This window comes from Protopterus annectens, chromosome 2.part1, assembly GCF_019279795.1.
Source record: "Protopterus annectens isolate FY-2018-M chromosome 2.part1, PAN1.0, whole genome shotgun sequence".
NCBI classification, from domain to species: Eukaryota; Metazoa; Chordata; order Ceratodontiformes; family Protopteridae; genus Protopterus; species Protopterus annectens.
Window position 1 is genome coordinate 1772179690 of NC_056729.1, and position 16192 is coordinate 1772195881.

Consider the following 16192-nt stretch of genomic DNA (forward strand, 5'->3'; position numbering starts at 1 on the left):
GCCTGCTAATACAAGTAGCACCTCTGAGAATACTACTGGATGGTAAGATAATACCTGATAATACAGGCAGCACCTCTATGAATGCTACTGAATGGTAAGATAATACCTGATAATACAGGCAGCACCACTGAGAATACTACTGAATGATAAGATAAGCCACATCCCTATGGCTAGGCTTACAAATGCCCCAGGGCAGATAGCCTAGTACTATACTATGAAACTATATTATATAAGGGGACACTACTAGACAGAGGCACAGTATTCTAAATTTATTCTGTACATTTTTTGTACCATTTCATGGGGTGGCAAAAGCCACATCACTATGGCTAGGCTTACAAATGCCCAAGGGCAGATAGCCTAGTACTATACTATGAAACTATGAAACTATGAAACTATAATATATGCTGATACAAGTAGCACCTCTGAAAATGCTATGAATATTAAGATAATACCTGCTAATATAGGTAGCACCTGTGAGAATGCTAGTGAGCGGTAAGATAATACCTGCTAATACAGGTAGCAACTCTGAAAATGCTACTGAGTGGTAAGATAATTCCTGCTAATACAGGTAGCACCTGTGAGAATGCTACTGAGTGGTAGGATAATACCTGCTAATAGAAGTAGCACCTCTGAGTTTGCTAGTGAATGGTAAGATAATGCATTCTAATACAGGTAGCACCTCTGAGAATGCCACTGAGTGGTAAGATAATACCTGCTAATACAGGTAGCAGATCTGAGAATGATACTTAATATTAAGATAATACCTTGCTAATACAGGTAGCACCTCTGAGAATGCTACTGAATGGCAAGATAATACCTGCTAATACAGGTAGCACCTCTGAGAATGCTACTGAATGGTAAGATAATACCTGCTAATACAGGTAGTACCTCTGAGAATGCTACTTAATGTTAAGATAATACCTTGCTAATACAGGTAGCACCTCTGAGAATTCTACTGAATGGTAAGATAATACCTGCTAATACAGGTAGCACCTGTGAGAATGCTACTGGATTGTAAGATAATACCTGCTAATACATGTAGCACCTCGGAGAATGCTACTGAATGGTAAGATAATACCTGCTAATACAGGTAGCACCTCTGAGAATGCTACTGAGTGGTAAGATAATTCCTGCTAATACAGGTAGCACCTCTGAGAATGCCACTGAGTGGTAAGATAATACCTGCTAATACAGGTAGCACCACTGAGAATGCTATTTAATGTTAAGATAATACCTTGCTAATACAGGTAGCACCTCTGAGAATGCTACTGAATGGAAAGATAATACCTGCTAATACAGGTAGCACCTTTGAGTATGCTACTGGATTGTAAGATAATACCTGTTAATACAAGAAGCACCTGTGAGAATGCTACTGTATGGTAAGATAAGACCTGCTAATACATGTAGCACCTCGGAGAATGCTACTGAACGGTAAGATAATACCTGCTAATACAGGTAGCACCTCTGAGAATGCTACTGAATGGTAAGATAATACCTGCTAATACAGGTAGCACCTCTGAGAAAGCTAGTGAGTGGTAAGATAATGCCTGCTAATACAGCCAGCCCCTCTGAGAATGCTACTGAATGGTAAGATAATACCTGATAATACAGGTAGCCCCTCTGAGAATGCTACTGAGTGGTAAGATAATACCTACTAATATAGGTAGCACCTGTGAGAATGCTACTGAATGGTAAGATAATACCTGCTAATACAGGTAGCACCGCTGAGAATGCTACTGAGAGGTAAGCTAATACCTGCTAATACAGGTAGTACCTTTGAGAATGCTACTGAATGGTACGATAATACCTGCTAATACAGGTAGCACCTCTGAGAATACTACTGAATGGTAAGATAATACCTGCTAATACAGGTAGCACCTGTGAAAATGCTAGTGAGTGGTAAGATAATTCCTGCTAATACAGGTAGCACCTGTGAGAATCCTAGTGAGTGGTAAGATAATACCTGCTAATACAGGTAGCACCTCTTAGAATGCTACTGAATGGTAAGATAATGCCTGCTAATACAGGTAGCACTTCTGAGAATGCTACTGAATGGTAAGATAATACCTGCTAATACAGGTAGCACCTGTGAGAATGCTAGTGAGTGGTAAGATAATTCCTGCTAATACAGGTAGCACCTGTGAGAATGCTATTGAGTGGTAAGATAATACCTGCTAATACAGCTAGCCCCTCTGAGAATGCTACTGAATTGTAAGATAATACCTGCTAATACAGGTAGCACCTGTGAGAATGCTAGTGAGTGTTCATATAATTTCGGCTAATACAGATAGCGCTTGTGAGAATGCTAGTGAGTGGTAAGATAATACCTGCTAATACAGGTAGCACCTCTGGGAATGCTACTGAATGGTAAGATAATACCTGCATATACAGGTAGCACCTCTGAGAATGCTACTGAATGGTAAGATAATACCTGCTAATACAGTTAGCCCCTCTGAGAATGCTACTGAGTCGTAAGATAATACCTGTTAATACAGGTAGCACCTCTGAGAATGCTACTGATTGGTAAGGCTACTGAATGGTAAGATAATACCTGGTAATACAGGTAGCACCTCTGAGAATGCTAGTGAATGTTAAGATAATACCTGCTAATACAGGTAGCACCTGTGAGAATGCTACTGTATGGTAAGATAATACATGCTAATACAGGTAGCACCTCGGAGAATGCTACTGAGTGGTAAGATAATACCTGCTAATACAGGTAGCACCTCTGAGAATGCTACTGAATGGTAGGATAATACCTGCTAATACAGGTCATTCCTCTGAGAATGCTACTTAATGGTAAGATAATACCTGCTAATACAGGTAGCTTCTCTGAGAATGCTACTGAGTGGTAAGATAATATCTGCTAATACAGGTAGCACCTCTGAGAATGCTACTGTATGGTAAGATAATACCTGTTAATACAGGTAGCTTCTCTAAGAATGCTACTGAGTGGTAAGATAATACCTGCTAATCCAGGTAGCACCTCTGAGAATGCTATTGAGTGGTAAGATAATACCTGCTGATACAGGTAGCACCTCTGAGAATGCTAGTGAGTGGTAAGATAATACCTGCTAATACAGATAGCACCTCTGAGAATGCTAGTGAATTTTAAGATAATATCTGCTAGTACATGTATCACCTCTGAGAATGCTAGTGAATGGTTAGATAATACCTGCTAATACAGATAGCACCTCTGAGAATGCTACTGAATGGTAAGATAATACCTGTTAATACAGGTAGCACCTCTGAGACTGATACTGAGTGGTAGGATAATACCTGCTAATACAGGTAGCACCTCTGAGAATACTACTGAATGGTACGATAATACCTGCTAATACAGGTAACACCTCTGAGAATTCTAGTGAGTGGTAAGATATTTTAAGCACAGTGATGTCAATAGTAGATCACTTGAATGGTGTATGTTGTGTTATGTAGGGCATTTGTTTATAGTAACTCTGGTATGCAAAGAGGTAGCCAGGACAGTGGGATCCTTCTCACCAGCTATCATTTCCAAAATAGTATAGGTGAAAAAGCTTCCTCTCTTGTGGCACCTTTTACTTGTAACCATCTTCCTAATGATATCAGAACCATAAATGAATTAAAAAAAAATTGCATGAGCAACACATGAATTAAAAAATGCATTTGTTTTATGGATAAGGGCTACTCATTCAAATTTCACTAATTGTGCTCTGGCTCCATTCCTGCATTTATGCCCTAAATCTGTGTTTAGTGTACATCTGTATTATTTATAATGATCTCTAAGTTTACTTTGTCTAATATGCACTGTTTTAATTACTTTTTGTTAACCATGCCTGTTTTGTATACTATTTGTACTTCCACGTGTTTTTTGTATGATAAAGTCTTTCTGCATGTTATCTGTTCAATAATCCTGTGGCGACTTTGTTTTCATAACTAGTTTTGAAGGATTTTGTGAGGGATCACAGTTTCTTACTGAGGCTGACCAGGGAGTTCCTCCAATCATGGGATTTTACTCTTTTTTGGAACAGTTTCTTTCTTCTGTTGTTGAGTTTATTTATGACAGGGGAGCACCAGATTGGCTTTCTTTTTTTGGAGGATAGCATCTTGGTTCTGTTAGGGATATCATGATCCATGCACTCGTGTAAGTGATTATAAAGTGCATGTGTAGGATTTAGCAGTCATACCTCTATTGTCCATCTGCATGGGTGTCATGAAGTTTGCCACTTCTGTCTTAAGAAGTGTGAAGTTGGCTTTGGAAAAATTTCTTACAGTGGTTTCCCTAATGGTATTGGGTGCAGGATGTGGATGTCAAGGGTGATTAGCTTGTGGTCAGATCTGACCAACGAGGAATTAACCTCTCGTGTGGAACCATATGTAGATATAAACGCGCACACACACACACACACACACACACACACACACACACACACACACACACACACACACACACACACGCACACGCATGCACACACACTCTCACACACACACACACACACACACACACACACACACACACACACACACACACACACACACACACACACACATGCACACACACTCTCTCACACACACACACACACACACACACACACATATATATATATATATATATATATATATATATATACATATTTATACATCCCTTTAAAATGAGCTAGACCATTGCTACCCCCTTGGTAGGACAATGCTATGAGATAGATCAGATCTTTTAAATGTAAGTTGGAAAAGGTGTTTAATGCTGTAGATATTGTACTGAGCACCTAATGCCTGTGAAGATATTTTATTTTATTTTTAAATGTGTTATCTGGAAGGGGAGAGTGAATGGATTTTTATTTTGCAGTGTTCGCTAGTATGAGTAGATGATATAAGAACAGGGTGGGCTTCTAACCTCAAATTTACATAAGGAGTGGCCTGCCTTCCACAGGGTTTAGCTGCATAACTGATGGCTCTCACAAATAAGATACTGTGTAATTCTTCTTCCCATGAATTAAAATGTAGTTTCTCACTTCCTGCCACAATTAATGTCTGCAAACCTCTGTCACCTACCAAAGACTTGCTACTCAGCTGCCCATGTGTATTCCTTCATAGCTTTAGGTTATGATTATGGCTGATGAAAGTCAACAAACATCAGTTAACTCGTTAGATTAAAAAATAACTGCTAAACAAACAAATGCAGAAATGGACAAACTTTAGCTAATCATGTTTCCATCCACATTTTCAGGGTGACTCTGGTGGACCTTTGAACTGCAAGGGCTCTGATAACAGATGGTACGTTCATGGAGTAACCAGCTTTGTCTCCTCTCGAGGATGCAACACTATTAAAAAGCCAACAGTCTTTACCAGAGTTTCTGCATTCCTTTCCTGGATCAACACAGTAAGTAATAAGACAGACTTGATAAATGAGTTCATCATCATATGTTGGGTGCAGAAGGCTATGGGTTCTATTCTCACAGCAGCTGGATCACTGACACTGCAGTGCAACATAAGGGGGTGCTGCACTCCTGAGTGTATCATTCCTTGGATTAGATGCTAAACAGAGGACCCATCAGCTTGAGTTGGTAGTAGCTCAGGTGGGTGTAAAAGATCCCATGGTTGAAAAGAGTAGGGAAGTTCCCCAACTTCCTGGCCCAATTTCCCTTAGTAATCTAAATACCACTTCAGGTTTCCCGGAAAAGAAGGCACTAGCCTACATGACAAAGCAATTTAGAATGTTGTAGCGTGCCAAACTCTAAAAAAGGTAGTGGTGGACATTATTGATGGATGGTTTTAATCTATATAACCTGCAGTGACTTTTCCTGGTTTCATATGCTTTCATTTTTTCATAGGTTCATAGGTAGGTACTAGGCTATTGGCTCTAGGGCCTATATAAGCCTAGCCAAAAAGGTACCCTGGCTTTCGCAACCCAAGAAAATTATTTTCCTGTGGCCCTGTCCAGCAGAGCCACAGAAGTGACCCCGGGGTGAATTTCCTATCTCCCATCCAATCATCAAGATTTTTTTTGAAGAGTGCTAATGAGGAGCTCTGTTTGACATAGATAGATAGTCTGTTCTAGAGTATGGGACGTCTCTGGGACAGGAATCTATCCTTCCAGCATGTTTTTTTTTATTGTGGTGACAAGGTTTAGGTCCCTAGAGTGTGTAGCTTGGAGGGATAGGGATTTCTTTAAGTGGAGCATGTCCAACAGCTCTGGGTTTGACATAGCTTTGTATGTTAGGCAGAGATTGCCCCTGAGTAGGCGATATGCGACGGAGTAAAGCTGGAGTTTTTTGAGATGGTCTGCGTAGGGCATCTGTTTGAGGCCAGCAATCCTCTTTGTAAGATATTTCTGCGGCCTTTCCAGTTGTTGTAGATGTCTTGTAAGATACATACCAAATGGGGCATTATACTCTATAATGGGTCTAATGAGTGATGAGTAGAGGGGAACGATGACCTCTTTTTTTCTGGATGAAAAACCTTTTGTGATGAGGTGAGGTGAGGTGATGAGGTGATCCTGACCACTGTGGCGATATGATTATCAAAGGAGAGACTACTGGCCACCTGTGTCCCAAGGCCTCTTTTCACACTTTTGGCATTAAGTAGACTACCACTTATGTGGTAGTTCATAGGTACAGATTTTTTACCAAAGGGGATGACAATACACTTTTTGGCATTGAGCTACAGGCCATGGCTTTGACACTAGGCATCTGTCTCAGTGAGGCCCTTTTGTAGTATGTCCACATCGTTAGGTGTTTCGATTATGGCTCCAAGTTTGCAGTCATTTGCAAACTTTGGTAGCCAAAGTCCTTCTGTGTTAGCTTGTACTTCAAAGAAGTAGATACCAAACAGGAGAGGACCCAGGACTGAGCCCTGTGTTACTCCACTTGTCACTGGTCTGAAGTCAGATTTGGAGTCTGCTACTTTCACAGTGTGGGTTCTGTCCATGAGCCAGTTGGCAACCCATCTTGTGACATATGGATTTATACCTAGTTTAGTGAGCTTATCTATAATTCCAGAGTGTGGGATGGTGTCAAAAGCCTTGGCGAGATCTAGATAAGCTGTGTGAACCACCTTACCCTCATCTATGGCTTTGGTGACTGCTTCAAAGAAGTCAATCAGGTTTAGGAGACATGATCTGCCTTTTACAAACCCGAACTGGGTAGGGTCCAGAGTTTGGAGATTACCAATGTCTTTGTTTATGAGTTCCATGATGATACATTCCATGGCCTTGCAGGCCAGGCTCATCAGGCTAATGGGGTAGTAGTTCTCGGGGTCCGTCTTGGCTCCTCCTTTGTGCAGTGGGATAACTGTCGTGGTGCGCCATTCAGTGGGCACAAAGCCTGAGGTGAGGCTATGATTGAACATGGTACTTAGGTAGGGTGCCAGTTCATTCTGTAGTTTGTGTAGAACGCAGCCTGGGATATTGTCAGGTCTCATGGATGCTGTGTTCTTGGCTTTGGAGAGTGTGTTTTTTACCTGTGCAGCCGTGATTACAGGAACTTTGCATTCTTCCGGTATAGAAATTGGCCCTTTAGGGGGTGAGGGGAGGGGTAAAGTTAGCACTGAACCTATCTGCCAGGATGTTGGCAATATCATTTGATTCTGTATATTTAGTGCCATTGTGCTGTAACTCAGAGCAGATCAAAGTGATGCCATTGAGATTCTTGACATAGCTATAGAATGCTTTGTGGTTGTCTTTAGAGTCAGTGGCAATTTTGTTTTCGTAAGTAGCTTTGGAGGATTTTATGAGGGATCTCAGCTTCTTACTGAGGTTGACCAGGGAGTTTCTCAAGTCATGGCATTTTACTCTTTTTTGCAACAGTTTCTTTCTTCTGTTGTAAAGTTTGTTTATGGCAGAGGACCACCAGATTGGCTTCCTTTTTTTGGAGGATAGCATCTTGGTTTTATTAGGGATAGCATGATCCATGCACTCATGTAAGTGTGTATAAAGTGCATTTGTGTAGGATTCAGCAGTTGTACCTCTATTGTCCATCTGCATGGGTGTCATGAAGTTTGCCACTTCTGTCTTAAGAAGTGTGAAGTTGGCTTAGAAGTGTGAAGTTGGCTTTGGAGAAGTTTTTTAAGGTGGTTTCCCTAACTGGGGGTAGAGTCGGGATGTGGATGTCTAGGGTGATTAGCTTGTGGTCGGATCTGACCAATGAGGAATTGACCTCTGGTGTGGAACACCGGTTGCACATGTTGGTAATGACCAGGTCTAGGATATTGCTGCCCCTGGTGGGGATGTGAATAAATTGATTCAAGGCATTGGAATTTATGAATTCCAGAAAATGTTGAGCAAAAGAGTTGGTACATGAGTAGTTTTCCCAGTTAATGGTGGGGTAGTTGAAATTGCCCATTATTAGGGTGTTGTGTTGTACCCTAATACTTTCCAGTGTATCATGAAATGAGGAGTGGGAATCCTGGGGCATGGTGGGGGGTCTGTAGCAAGCTGCAATTTGGATTGCGGTCTTGCCCAGAGTTAGTTGCACTTGGATAATCTCGGATGCATTATGCTGTGTAACTAGCCTGGAGGTGTGGATATCCTTAATGAATATGGACATGCCTCCAACTTTAGTGCTTTGTTCTGGGTTAGGTGGCCAAAAGGTGTGGTATGAATTATAGCCTGGTAATGCAGGGGTGCTCTCTGGAGCTTTGAACCAGGTCTCTGTCACTGCACAGATGTCGATGTTCTCCATTTTAAGGAGTGCCTTGAGTGAGTGCATTTTGAGGTTTAGACTTCTAGCATTAAGTAGCATTACCCTCAGATTTTTCTTGCTTGTACCTTTTATGGTGGTGAATTTGTCATTTGAACCTTGCCTAAAAAAGGCACTACAGGGGTAGCAAGAGCCTTAGCCAGTATCCAAAATCCCAAGGGCGACAGGTGCAGGCCATTTCTGGCAAAGCATCATGGTCTGTCGATCATGTCGTCCCAGGCAGACAAATATTGGATTCCCTTAGAATGACACCAGAAGCTTAGCCAATTGTTGAAGTCAATCATTTTGTCCTTTGTCAATTAAAATGCTGTATTATTTGAAAAAAGTGCAGATAAAAGGTACTTAAATTATCTTATATGTCCAGTTGAATACAGTTAGATCTTAGCCGGCCAAAGCTCAGGTTTTAAGCATAAAATCCTGGCGGCACAGTGATGCAGCGGTTAACGTTGTCGCCTCACAGCAAGAGGTTCTCCGGTTCGATTCTCGGCTGGGGTGCCTTCTGTGTGGAGTTTGCATGTTCTCCCTGTGTTCGTATGGGTTTCCTCCGGGTACTCCGGTTTCCTCCCACATTCCAAAGACATGCATCTGGAGTATTTCTCCCTGGGCCTCTGCTGAAAACAGGCTCTGTGGAACCTAGTCGGACATTCCTGGTCAACAAATGTCAAATAAAAAAAAATGAATAAATAAAATATTACAAAATGTACCACTTAAATAGGCAGTAACAGAATATCAATGAATGAGACTACCCCCGACTGCAATTATTGTCTATGCAGAAATTCTAACAGGCAATAAAATCTAGCAAGCACTAACTGAAAAAACAGAGTCATAACTTCCAGTTCAGTAGTAAGCACCATAAATCAAATACCTAATAATGCATAAATATTTTTGTGTATTGACCACACACAAACCAAAATCCATTACAAAGACATGCATCTGGAGCCTTTCTCCCCTGGCCTCAGCTGAAAATTGGCTTTGTTCCAAGTCGGACTTTCCCGGTTAACAAATGTTAAATAAATAAATAAAAAGTTAATATTCAATGCAACACAAATAAATCAATTAAATGCTGTATTATTTGAAAAAATTACAGATAAAAGGTACTTAAATTTTGTTATACGTCCATTTGAATACAGCTAGATCTTAGCCAGCCAAAGCTCAGGTTTTAAGCCCAGTTTTTTTTTTTCATTTTTATTTATCCTTTGTTGACTGACTTAGTCCATCTTATGTGGGATGGGGATACTTTGTGCCCACAAGTAAAGTGATATAGGCCTCAAGACTCTACAGTTCTCATGAATAAAGCTTATATTACAAAGACAGAATAAGTGATTTTCTGAATGTAGCCTTATCTTACTAGGATTGGATAGATCTGTTGACTCCAAATTGTGAATAAAAACTTATTTTTGCCTATAAAACCACAAGTGCCTTCAGTCAGTACATACAGTATAAGTTCAGGAGTAACTATTGTTGCTTCCACTATGCAGTGTGGATTTCAGTTACAGTGTTTTGTCATTTCACCCTACCTTGAGAAAAGAGAGCAAGTCTCTGAACAATTGCCCTATCTCTTCCTGCCTAACTCTGTCATACTCAAGCCATTAGCTGAACCCAGATCACTGGAATTCCAGCCAAGAACTTGCTCTGAGGACCTCTGGGCTTTTGTCAGTTTCTAGCTTTTCCATTGCCTTCTCCTTGTGTATGTTTCAGCTTTTGTTGAATTTCGCTGGTGCTTTGCAATTCCCACCACAGAGAGGCGAGGCTGTTTCAAGTAACAACTTTTTCCTTTCATCACCTGTTCTCAAGTGTCTTATTGTTTTTATTTCAGAAATATGGTGCCCTCTTACAGCTAAAATATCACTTTACCATGCTACAATTACTGTCTGCATCGCTCCTTTCATATATCTACAAACTATGTAATGAGTTTGTATGAAGTACTTGTCATGTATATGTCAGGATAGAATACAACATCATGCAATTTCTGGAAAAGTTCTTCTAAATGCCTTAGCCCTCCTATGCAGCAGTAATCACCATAAATCAAATACCAAATAATGCATAAATATTTTTGTGTATTGACCACACACACAAACCAAAATGCAAATTGGATCTCAACCCTAAACAGCAATGCGATATATGTTTACTAATAGGTTCATAGGTTCATAGGTTCATAGGTTCATACTAGGCTATCTGCCCTAGGGCATTTATAAGCCTAGCCAGAGTGTGTTTGGCTTTCACCACCCATTTTAAATTAATTTTGCTAAGCCTTTTTTCGAGGTTAGTATACTGTGCCTCTGTCTAACAGTGACACAGAAGTGATACCTGGGGTAAACCTATGATCTCCCATCCACTCATCAAGATTCCTCTTGAAGAGAGTCAATGAGGGACTCTGCCTAACCTGGACTGGGATTTTATTCCAGAGTGAAGGGAGCCCTTGGGTTATGAACCTGTCCCTCCAGCATGTCCTATTTATTTCAGTGCTGAGGTTCAAGTCTCTCGAGCGCGTAGCTCGATGGGATTTGGATTTTCTGAGGTGCAGCATGTCCATTAATTCCGGGTTGGACATGGCTTTATACGTCAGGCACAGATCGCCTCTGAGCAGGTGGTATGCCACTGAGTAGAGCTGGAGTTTCTTTAACCGGGCAGCATATAGCATCTGTTTGAGCCCTTTGATCCTCTTGGTGAGGTACTTTTGGGGTCTTTCCAGTTGCTGCAGGTGTCTGGTAAGGTACATCCCAAAAGGGGCATTGTACTAAATTATGGGCCTGATGAGGGATGAGTAAAGAGGCACGATGACCTTCCCTGATCTAGATGTGAATCCCTTCATGATTAGGTGGGCTATATAAAATGTTTTTCTAACCACTTTGGCCACGTGGTTGTCAAATGAGAGATTGCTATCAACTTGGGTCCCAGGTCCCTAATTACTTCTTCTGTACTTAATGGATTACCACCTATGTGGTAATTTGTGGGCACTTTGTTTTTGCCAAAGGGGATGACTATACACTTTTTGGCATTTAGCTTGAGGCCATGGCTCTGGCACCAGCTGTCTGTTTCTATGAGGCCCTTTTGGAGGATGCTTGTGTCGGCTGGAGAGTCGATTATGGCACCCAGTTTGCAGTCATCTGCGAACTTGGTCAGCCACAGTCCTTCCGTGTTGGCCTGTACCTCCGAGAAATATATACCGAACAAGAGAGGTCCCAGGACTGAGCCTTATGGGACGCCACTTGTAACTGGTTTGGAGTCTGACATGGCTCCAGCAATTCTAACCATGTGGGTTCTGTCCTTCAGCCAGTTTGCAACCCATCTAGTGACATAGGGGTTTATATTGAAGCTGGTGAGCTTATCTATAATGCCCGAGTAGGGTATTGTATCGAAGGCTTTTGTGAGGTCCAGGTAGGCTGTGTGGACCACTTTCCCCTCGTCAATGGCCTTGGTGACTGTTTCAAAGAAATCAAACAGGTTTAAGAGGCAGGGTCTGCCCTTAACAAAGCCGAACTGGGCAGGATCCAGTGTCTGTAGGTCCACAATATCTTTATTTATGAGGTCCATGATGATCCTTTCCATAGCTTTGCAGACCAAGCTAGTCAGGCTTATGGGGCGATAGTTTCCAGGATCCATTGAGGCACCACCTTTGTGGAGAGGGGCCACTGTTGCTGTACGCTACTCTTTGGATACATATCCTGTAGTAAGGCTGAGATTGAACAGTAGTTTTATGTTTGGGTTTAGCTCTCCTAGGAGTTCATGTAGGACGCAGCCCGGGACACCGTCTGGTCCCATTGATGCTGTGTTTTTTGCTTTGGAGAGGGCAGCTCTTACCTGAGCATCTGAGATGTCAGGGGGGGCAGCACTCTGCTGGGATAGATATTTGCCCTTTTGGTGGGGGGGGGGTTTGCGCTGAACCTGTCAGCTAGGATGTTGGCAATGTCTGTGGGCTCGGTGTATTTTTTGTCATTTTGGACTAATTCTGAGCATATCTGGGAATTCTCACCCAGGTTCCTAACATAACTAAAGAAAGCCTTGTGATTATCCTTAGTGTTCTGTGCAATTTTTCTCTCTTAGCTGGCCTTAGACAATTTTATGAGTGCCCGCAGTTTTTTGCTAATACTGATCAGAGATGCCTTCCCTTTTTGGGATTTTGCTCTATTATGTAGTAGCTTCCTCCTTCTATTGTATAGTTTGTTTATGGCTGGGGTCCACCAGACAAGACGTCTGCCTTTAGAGAATTGGGTTTTGGTTTTATTTGGGATTGCATGACCCATGCATTCCTGAAGGTGTTCATAGAATGCGTTTATAAAGGATTCTGCAGTCTGGGACGTATTTTCCACAGGCCCGGGGGCTTTGAAGGATTCCACCTCCATTTTGAGGAGTGTGAAATTTGCTTTAGAGAAGGTTTTCACTGTGGTTTTCTGGGCAGGGGGTGGAGTTGAGATGTGAATATCCAGTGAGATTAGTTTATGGTCTGATCTTACCAGTGAGGGATACACTTCTGGTCTGGAGCATAGAGTCCCATTGTTGGTGATGATCAGGTCCAGTATGTTTTCCCCTCTTGTGGGAGTGGTAACAAGTTGTTCCATAGCATTTGAGTTTATAAATTCTAGGAACCTTTGGGCTAGGGTGTTGGAGCTAGAGTAATGCTCTCAGTCTATGTTTGCGTAGTTGAAGATGCTCAATATAATGGTGTTTGAGAGACCTTCATATTTTCCAGTGTTCTCAGGAAGGCCGAGTGGGGTTTGTGGGTTTGGGAGGGTGGTCTGTAGCAGGCTATAAACTGGAAGGCAGTTTTACCCACTGTTAGTTGCACATGGATAGTCTCTGATGCTTCGTGCTGTGCCACCAACCTGGAGGTGTGGGTATCTTTGACGAATATTGATACTCCCCCTCCTTTTGTGGTTCGGTCCAAGTTTTGGGGCCGAAAAGCATGGTATGAGGTATAACCTGGTAGTGCTGGGGTGGTCTCAGGAGCCTTGAACCAGGTTTCTGTTACTGGACAGATATCAATGTTCTCCATGCTAAGGAGAGTTTCGAGTGCATGCATCTTGAGGTTTAGACTTCTGGCGTTGAGTAGCATTACTCTTAGTTTCTTATCCCTTGTGATACCTATGGAGGTGGGTTTGTCTTTTGAGCCTTGCCTAAAAAAGGCACTATGGGGGTAGCAAGAGCCTTTGCCAATATCCAAAAGCCCAGGGTGACAGGTGCAAGCCGTCCCTAGCGAAGCATTGTGGCTTGTCGAGCATGTCATCCCAGGCTGACAGGCATTGGATCCCCTTTGAATGACACCAATACTTAAGCCAATTGTTGAAATTGATCATCTTGTCTTCATATTGTGGCATCATTCTTGGTGAGGGTAAGATGCTACTCAAGGTCAGGGTCATACCGGCCTGGGCTACATGCTCAGAGAGCTCCTCTATGTCTCTTTTCATGTAGTCCAGGAATGTACGTCTCAGGTCATTCACACCAGCATGGACAATGACTGAGTCATATTTGTACTTGCCTTGGAGTGACCTGAGTGCTTGTGTTATGTGGCGGATCCTAGCGCCCGACAGGCAGCTCACAGTGACCTCCTCCTTGTTCAGCCTGGTGAGCGGGACGTCAGTGTGCCTGACGATAGAGTTACCTATTACAAGTGTATCAGGTGTGTTGTTTAGCCTTAAGGGCTGTGACTGTTCGGCACACTAGCTTTGTGAGCTATGTGTTGCACGTGTTTTGTTTTGGTGTAGCGGTTGCTTGGGTGTCTGCTTTGGAGGTCTCTGCTGCTTAGGCAGATTTTTATTTAGAGCCTCCGAGTATGTTTTTGTGTGTTTATGTGTTTGGTTTGCTGTCATGGTAGGTCTATGTGAGACTGGAATTGTAGTGAGTGTGGTTTCCTTCTCCTCCTGACTGGTTACGCCAGTACTGAGTTGAGAGAGCTTAGCCTCCAGTTTGGCTATATGGTTGCATCTCTCACATGTGTTGGAATTTGTTGGGAGGAGGAGAGGGTTGCCTTTGTACATGAGGCAGTTGTAACATTGCCTCAAGATTCCCAGATTCACCAGCTGGACCGGAGAGGAGATTGACAACTGAACTTTGGACATGCTAGAATAGTATTGGGAATTCCTTTATAATTGAAAAAAGGGCCAATGGGGAACAAGGTACTCAAGGGGAGTTTGTGAGGGTGTAGTGCTTTTAATTTTTTTGTGTTGACTTAGTGAGCAAGTGCCAGGTAACTTAAATGCAATGTGTTACAGGTAACTTAAATGCAAAAATGACAAACAGTAACTTTCTTTCAAGTGAAACAAGGAAATAAGTACAGTAAGCAATGTAGATATCACTAGGGATCCATAGAAGCGCTGAAAAGCCGCGTTTTAGGTGGAATTAGCGTTTCAGGGAAATAACAAGCAAACAAACAACAAGCATACAAACAAAGCTAATCCAGACTCTGTTCTTAATCTGCACTGCATATAAAAAGTTCTTATGGGTCATATGTTGTAATTTAGTGCTGTGTCTTAAGTTATTCATATTAACCAGACTGTGACAATCACTACTTGCTTGAGTAAACTTTATACTGTTGTCTGTTTGCTGTTTGTGATGTAATTTTTATTTTTATTTTTTCCTGTAGAATATGGCCAGCAATTAATCCATTGAAGAAACAGAAGCTTACATCATTTTTCTCATGAATTTAGTGTGGGAACAAAACTAGAATATTGAACAAATGTATGTCTGATTTGAATTTCTGTGTGTCTGTCAACTACACCTAAGTAATAAAGAGGCCCCCAGAAGATAATTGTAGCCTTTTGAAAGTTCTTTCTAATCTGTTGCTTTTTATCTGGTATTAATCTGTCATTAAATTATATTATTAACTTTGGATGACCTACATGTTATGTATATTATGTTAAACATCACAGTGAGCAAATAGATGCTAGTAAACTACTTTCTTACTGTGATCAAAATATTTAGAAAATGTTTGGGTTTTTTTGTTTCATTGTGTATAGTTTCAATCATATAGAGATGACGTTTCAACATACAACAATGGCTATATACATTTTATGAATCTGTCTGGACTCACATCATTCTGAATGGCTGCTGCCCCAGCAGTCAGAAAATGTAGCACACCCAGACAAAATAAATAGTTTTGTCACAAAATTCTAACCTAGCAAAAAAAAAATAAAAAAAGCTGTGACAAGGCAAGTTTTAAAATAACATTGCAACTATTGTTAGCATTGCTACATCAAAGTGATAAAATGTTTTGCATACAGGGTTTATAGCTAACAGCTAACAGCAATAAAGTGCAGATATTGTAAATGCCATTCATTTAATGAGACAAAATAACTCCCAGTCCAAAATATTACATGCAAAGAAAACACGCGGTCATAGGCTGTACCATGTAAGCTGCAGACAAACCTCTGTACCTGCTGGTTAACGCATAAACACCAGCTATAAGTCAGTTCATGAGGTGTCAGAATCCTGACTCCTAGCAGATTGGATTGCAACAGCTTGGAGCTAAGAATCAAAAGAGTGTAAGAAAAGTAATTTCAGTTGAACAAGCAAAGCAGCTTTTT

The 16192-nt window shown here is 41.5% G+C and overlaps 1 protein-coding gene across 1 annotated transcript in view; it reads left to right on the top strand.

Moving 5' to 3' along the window:
- Positions 1 to 15396, top strand: part of LOC122794798 (proproteinase E-like) — a 125428-nt gene extending 110032 nt beyond the window's left edge. Inside the window, exons 6-7 of the mRNA XM_044063412.1 lie at positions 5204 to 5356; positions 15253 to 15396. Coding sequence (XP_043919347.1) covers positions 5204 to 5356; positions 15253 to 15270 — 171 coding nt within the window. The 3' untranslated portion in view covers positions 15271 to 15396. The remainder of the gene's footprint in view (positions 1 to 5203; positions 5357 to 15252) is intronic.
- Positions 15397 to 16192: the final 796 nt, after the last annotated feature.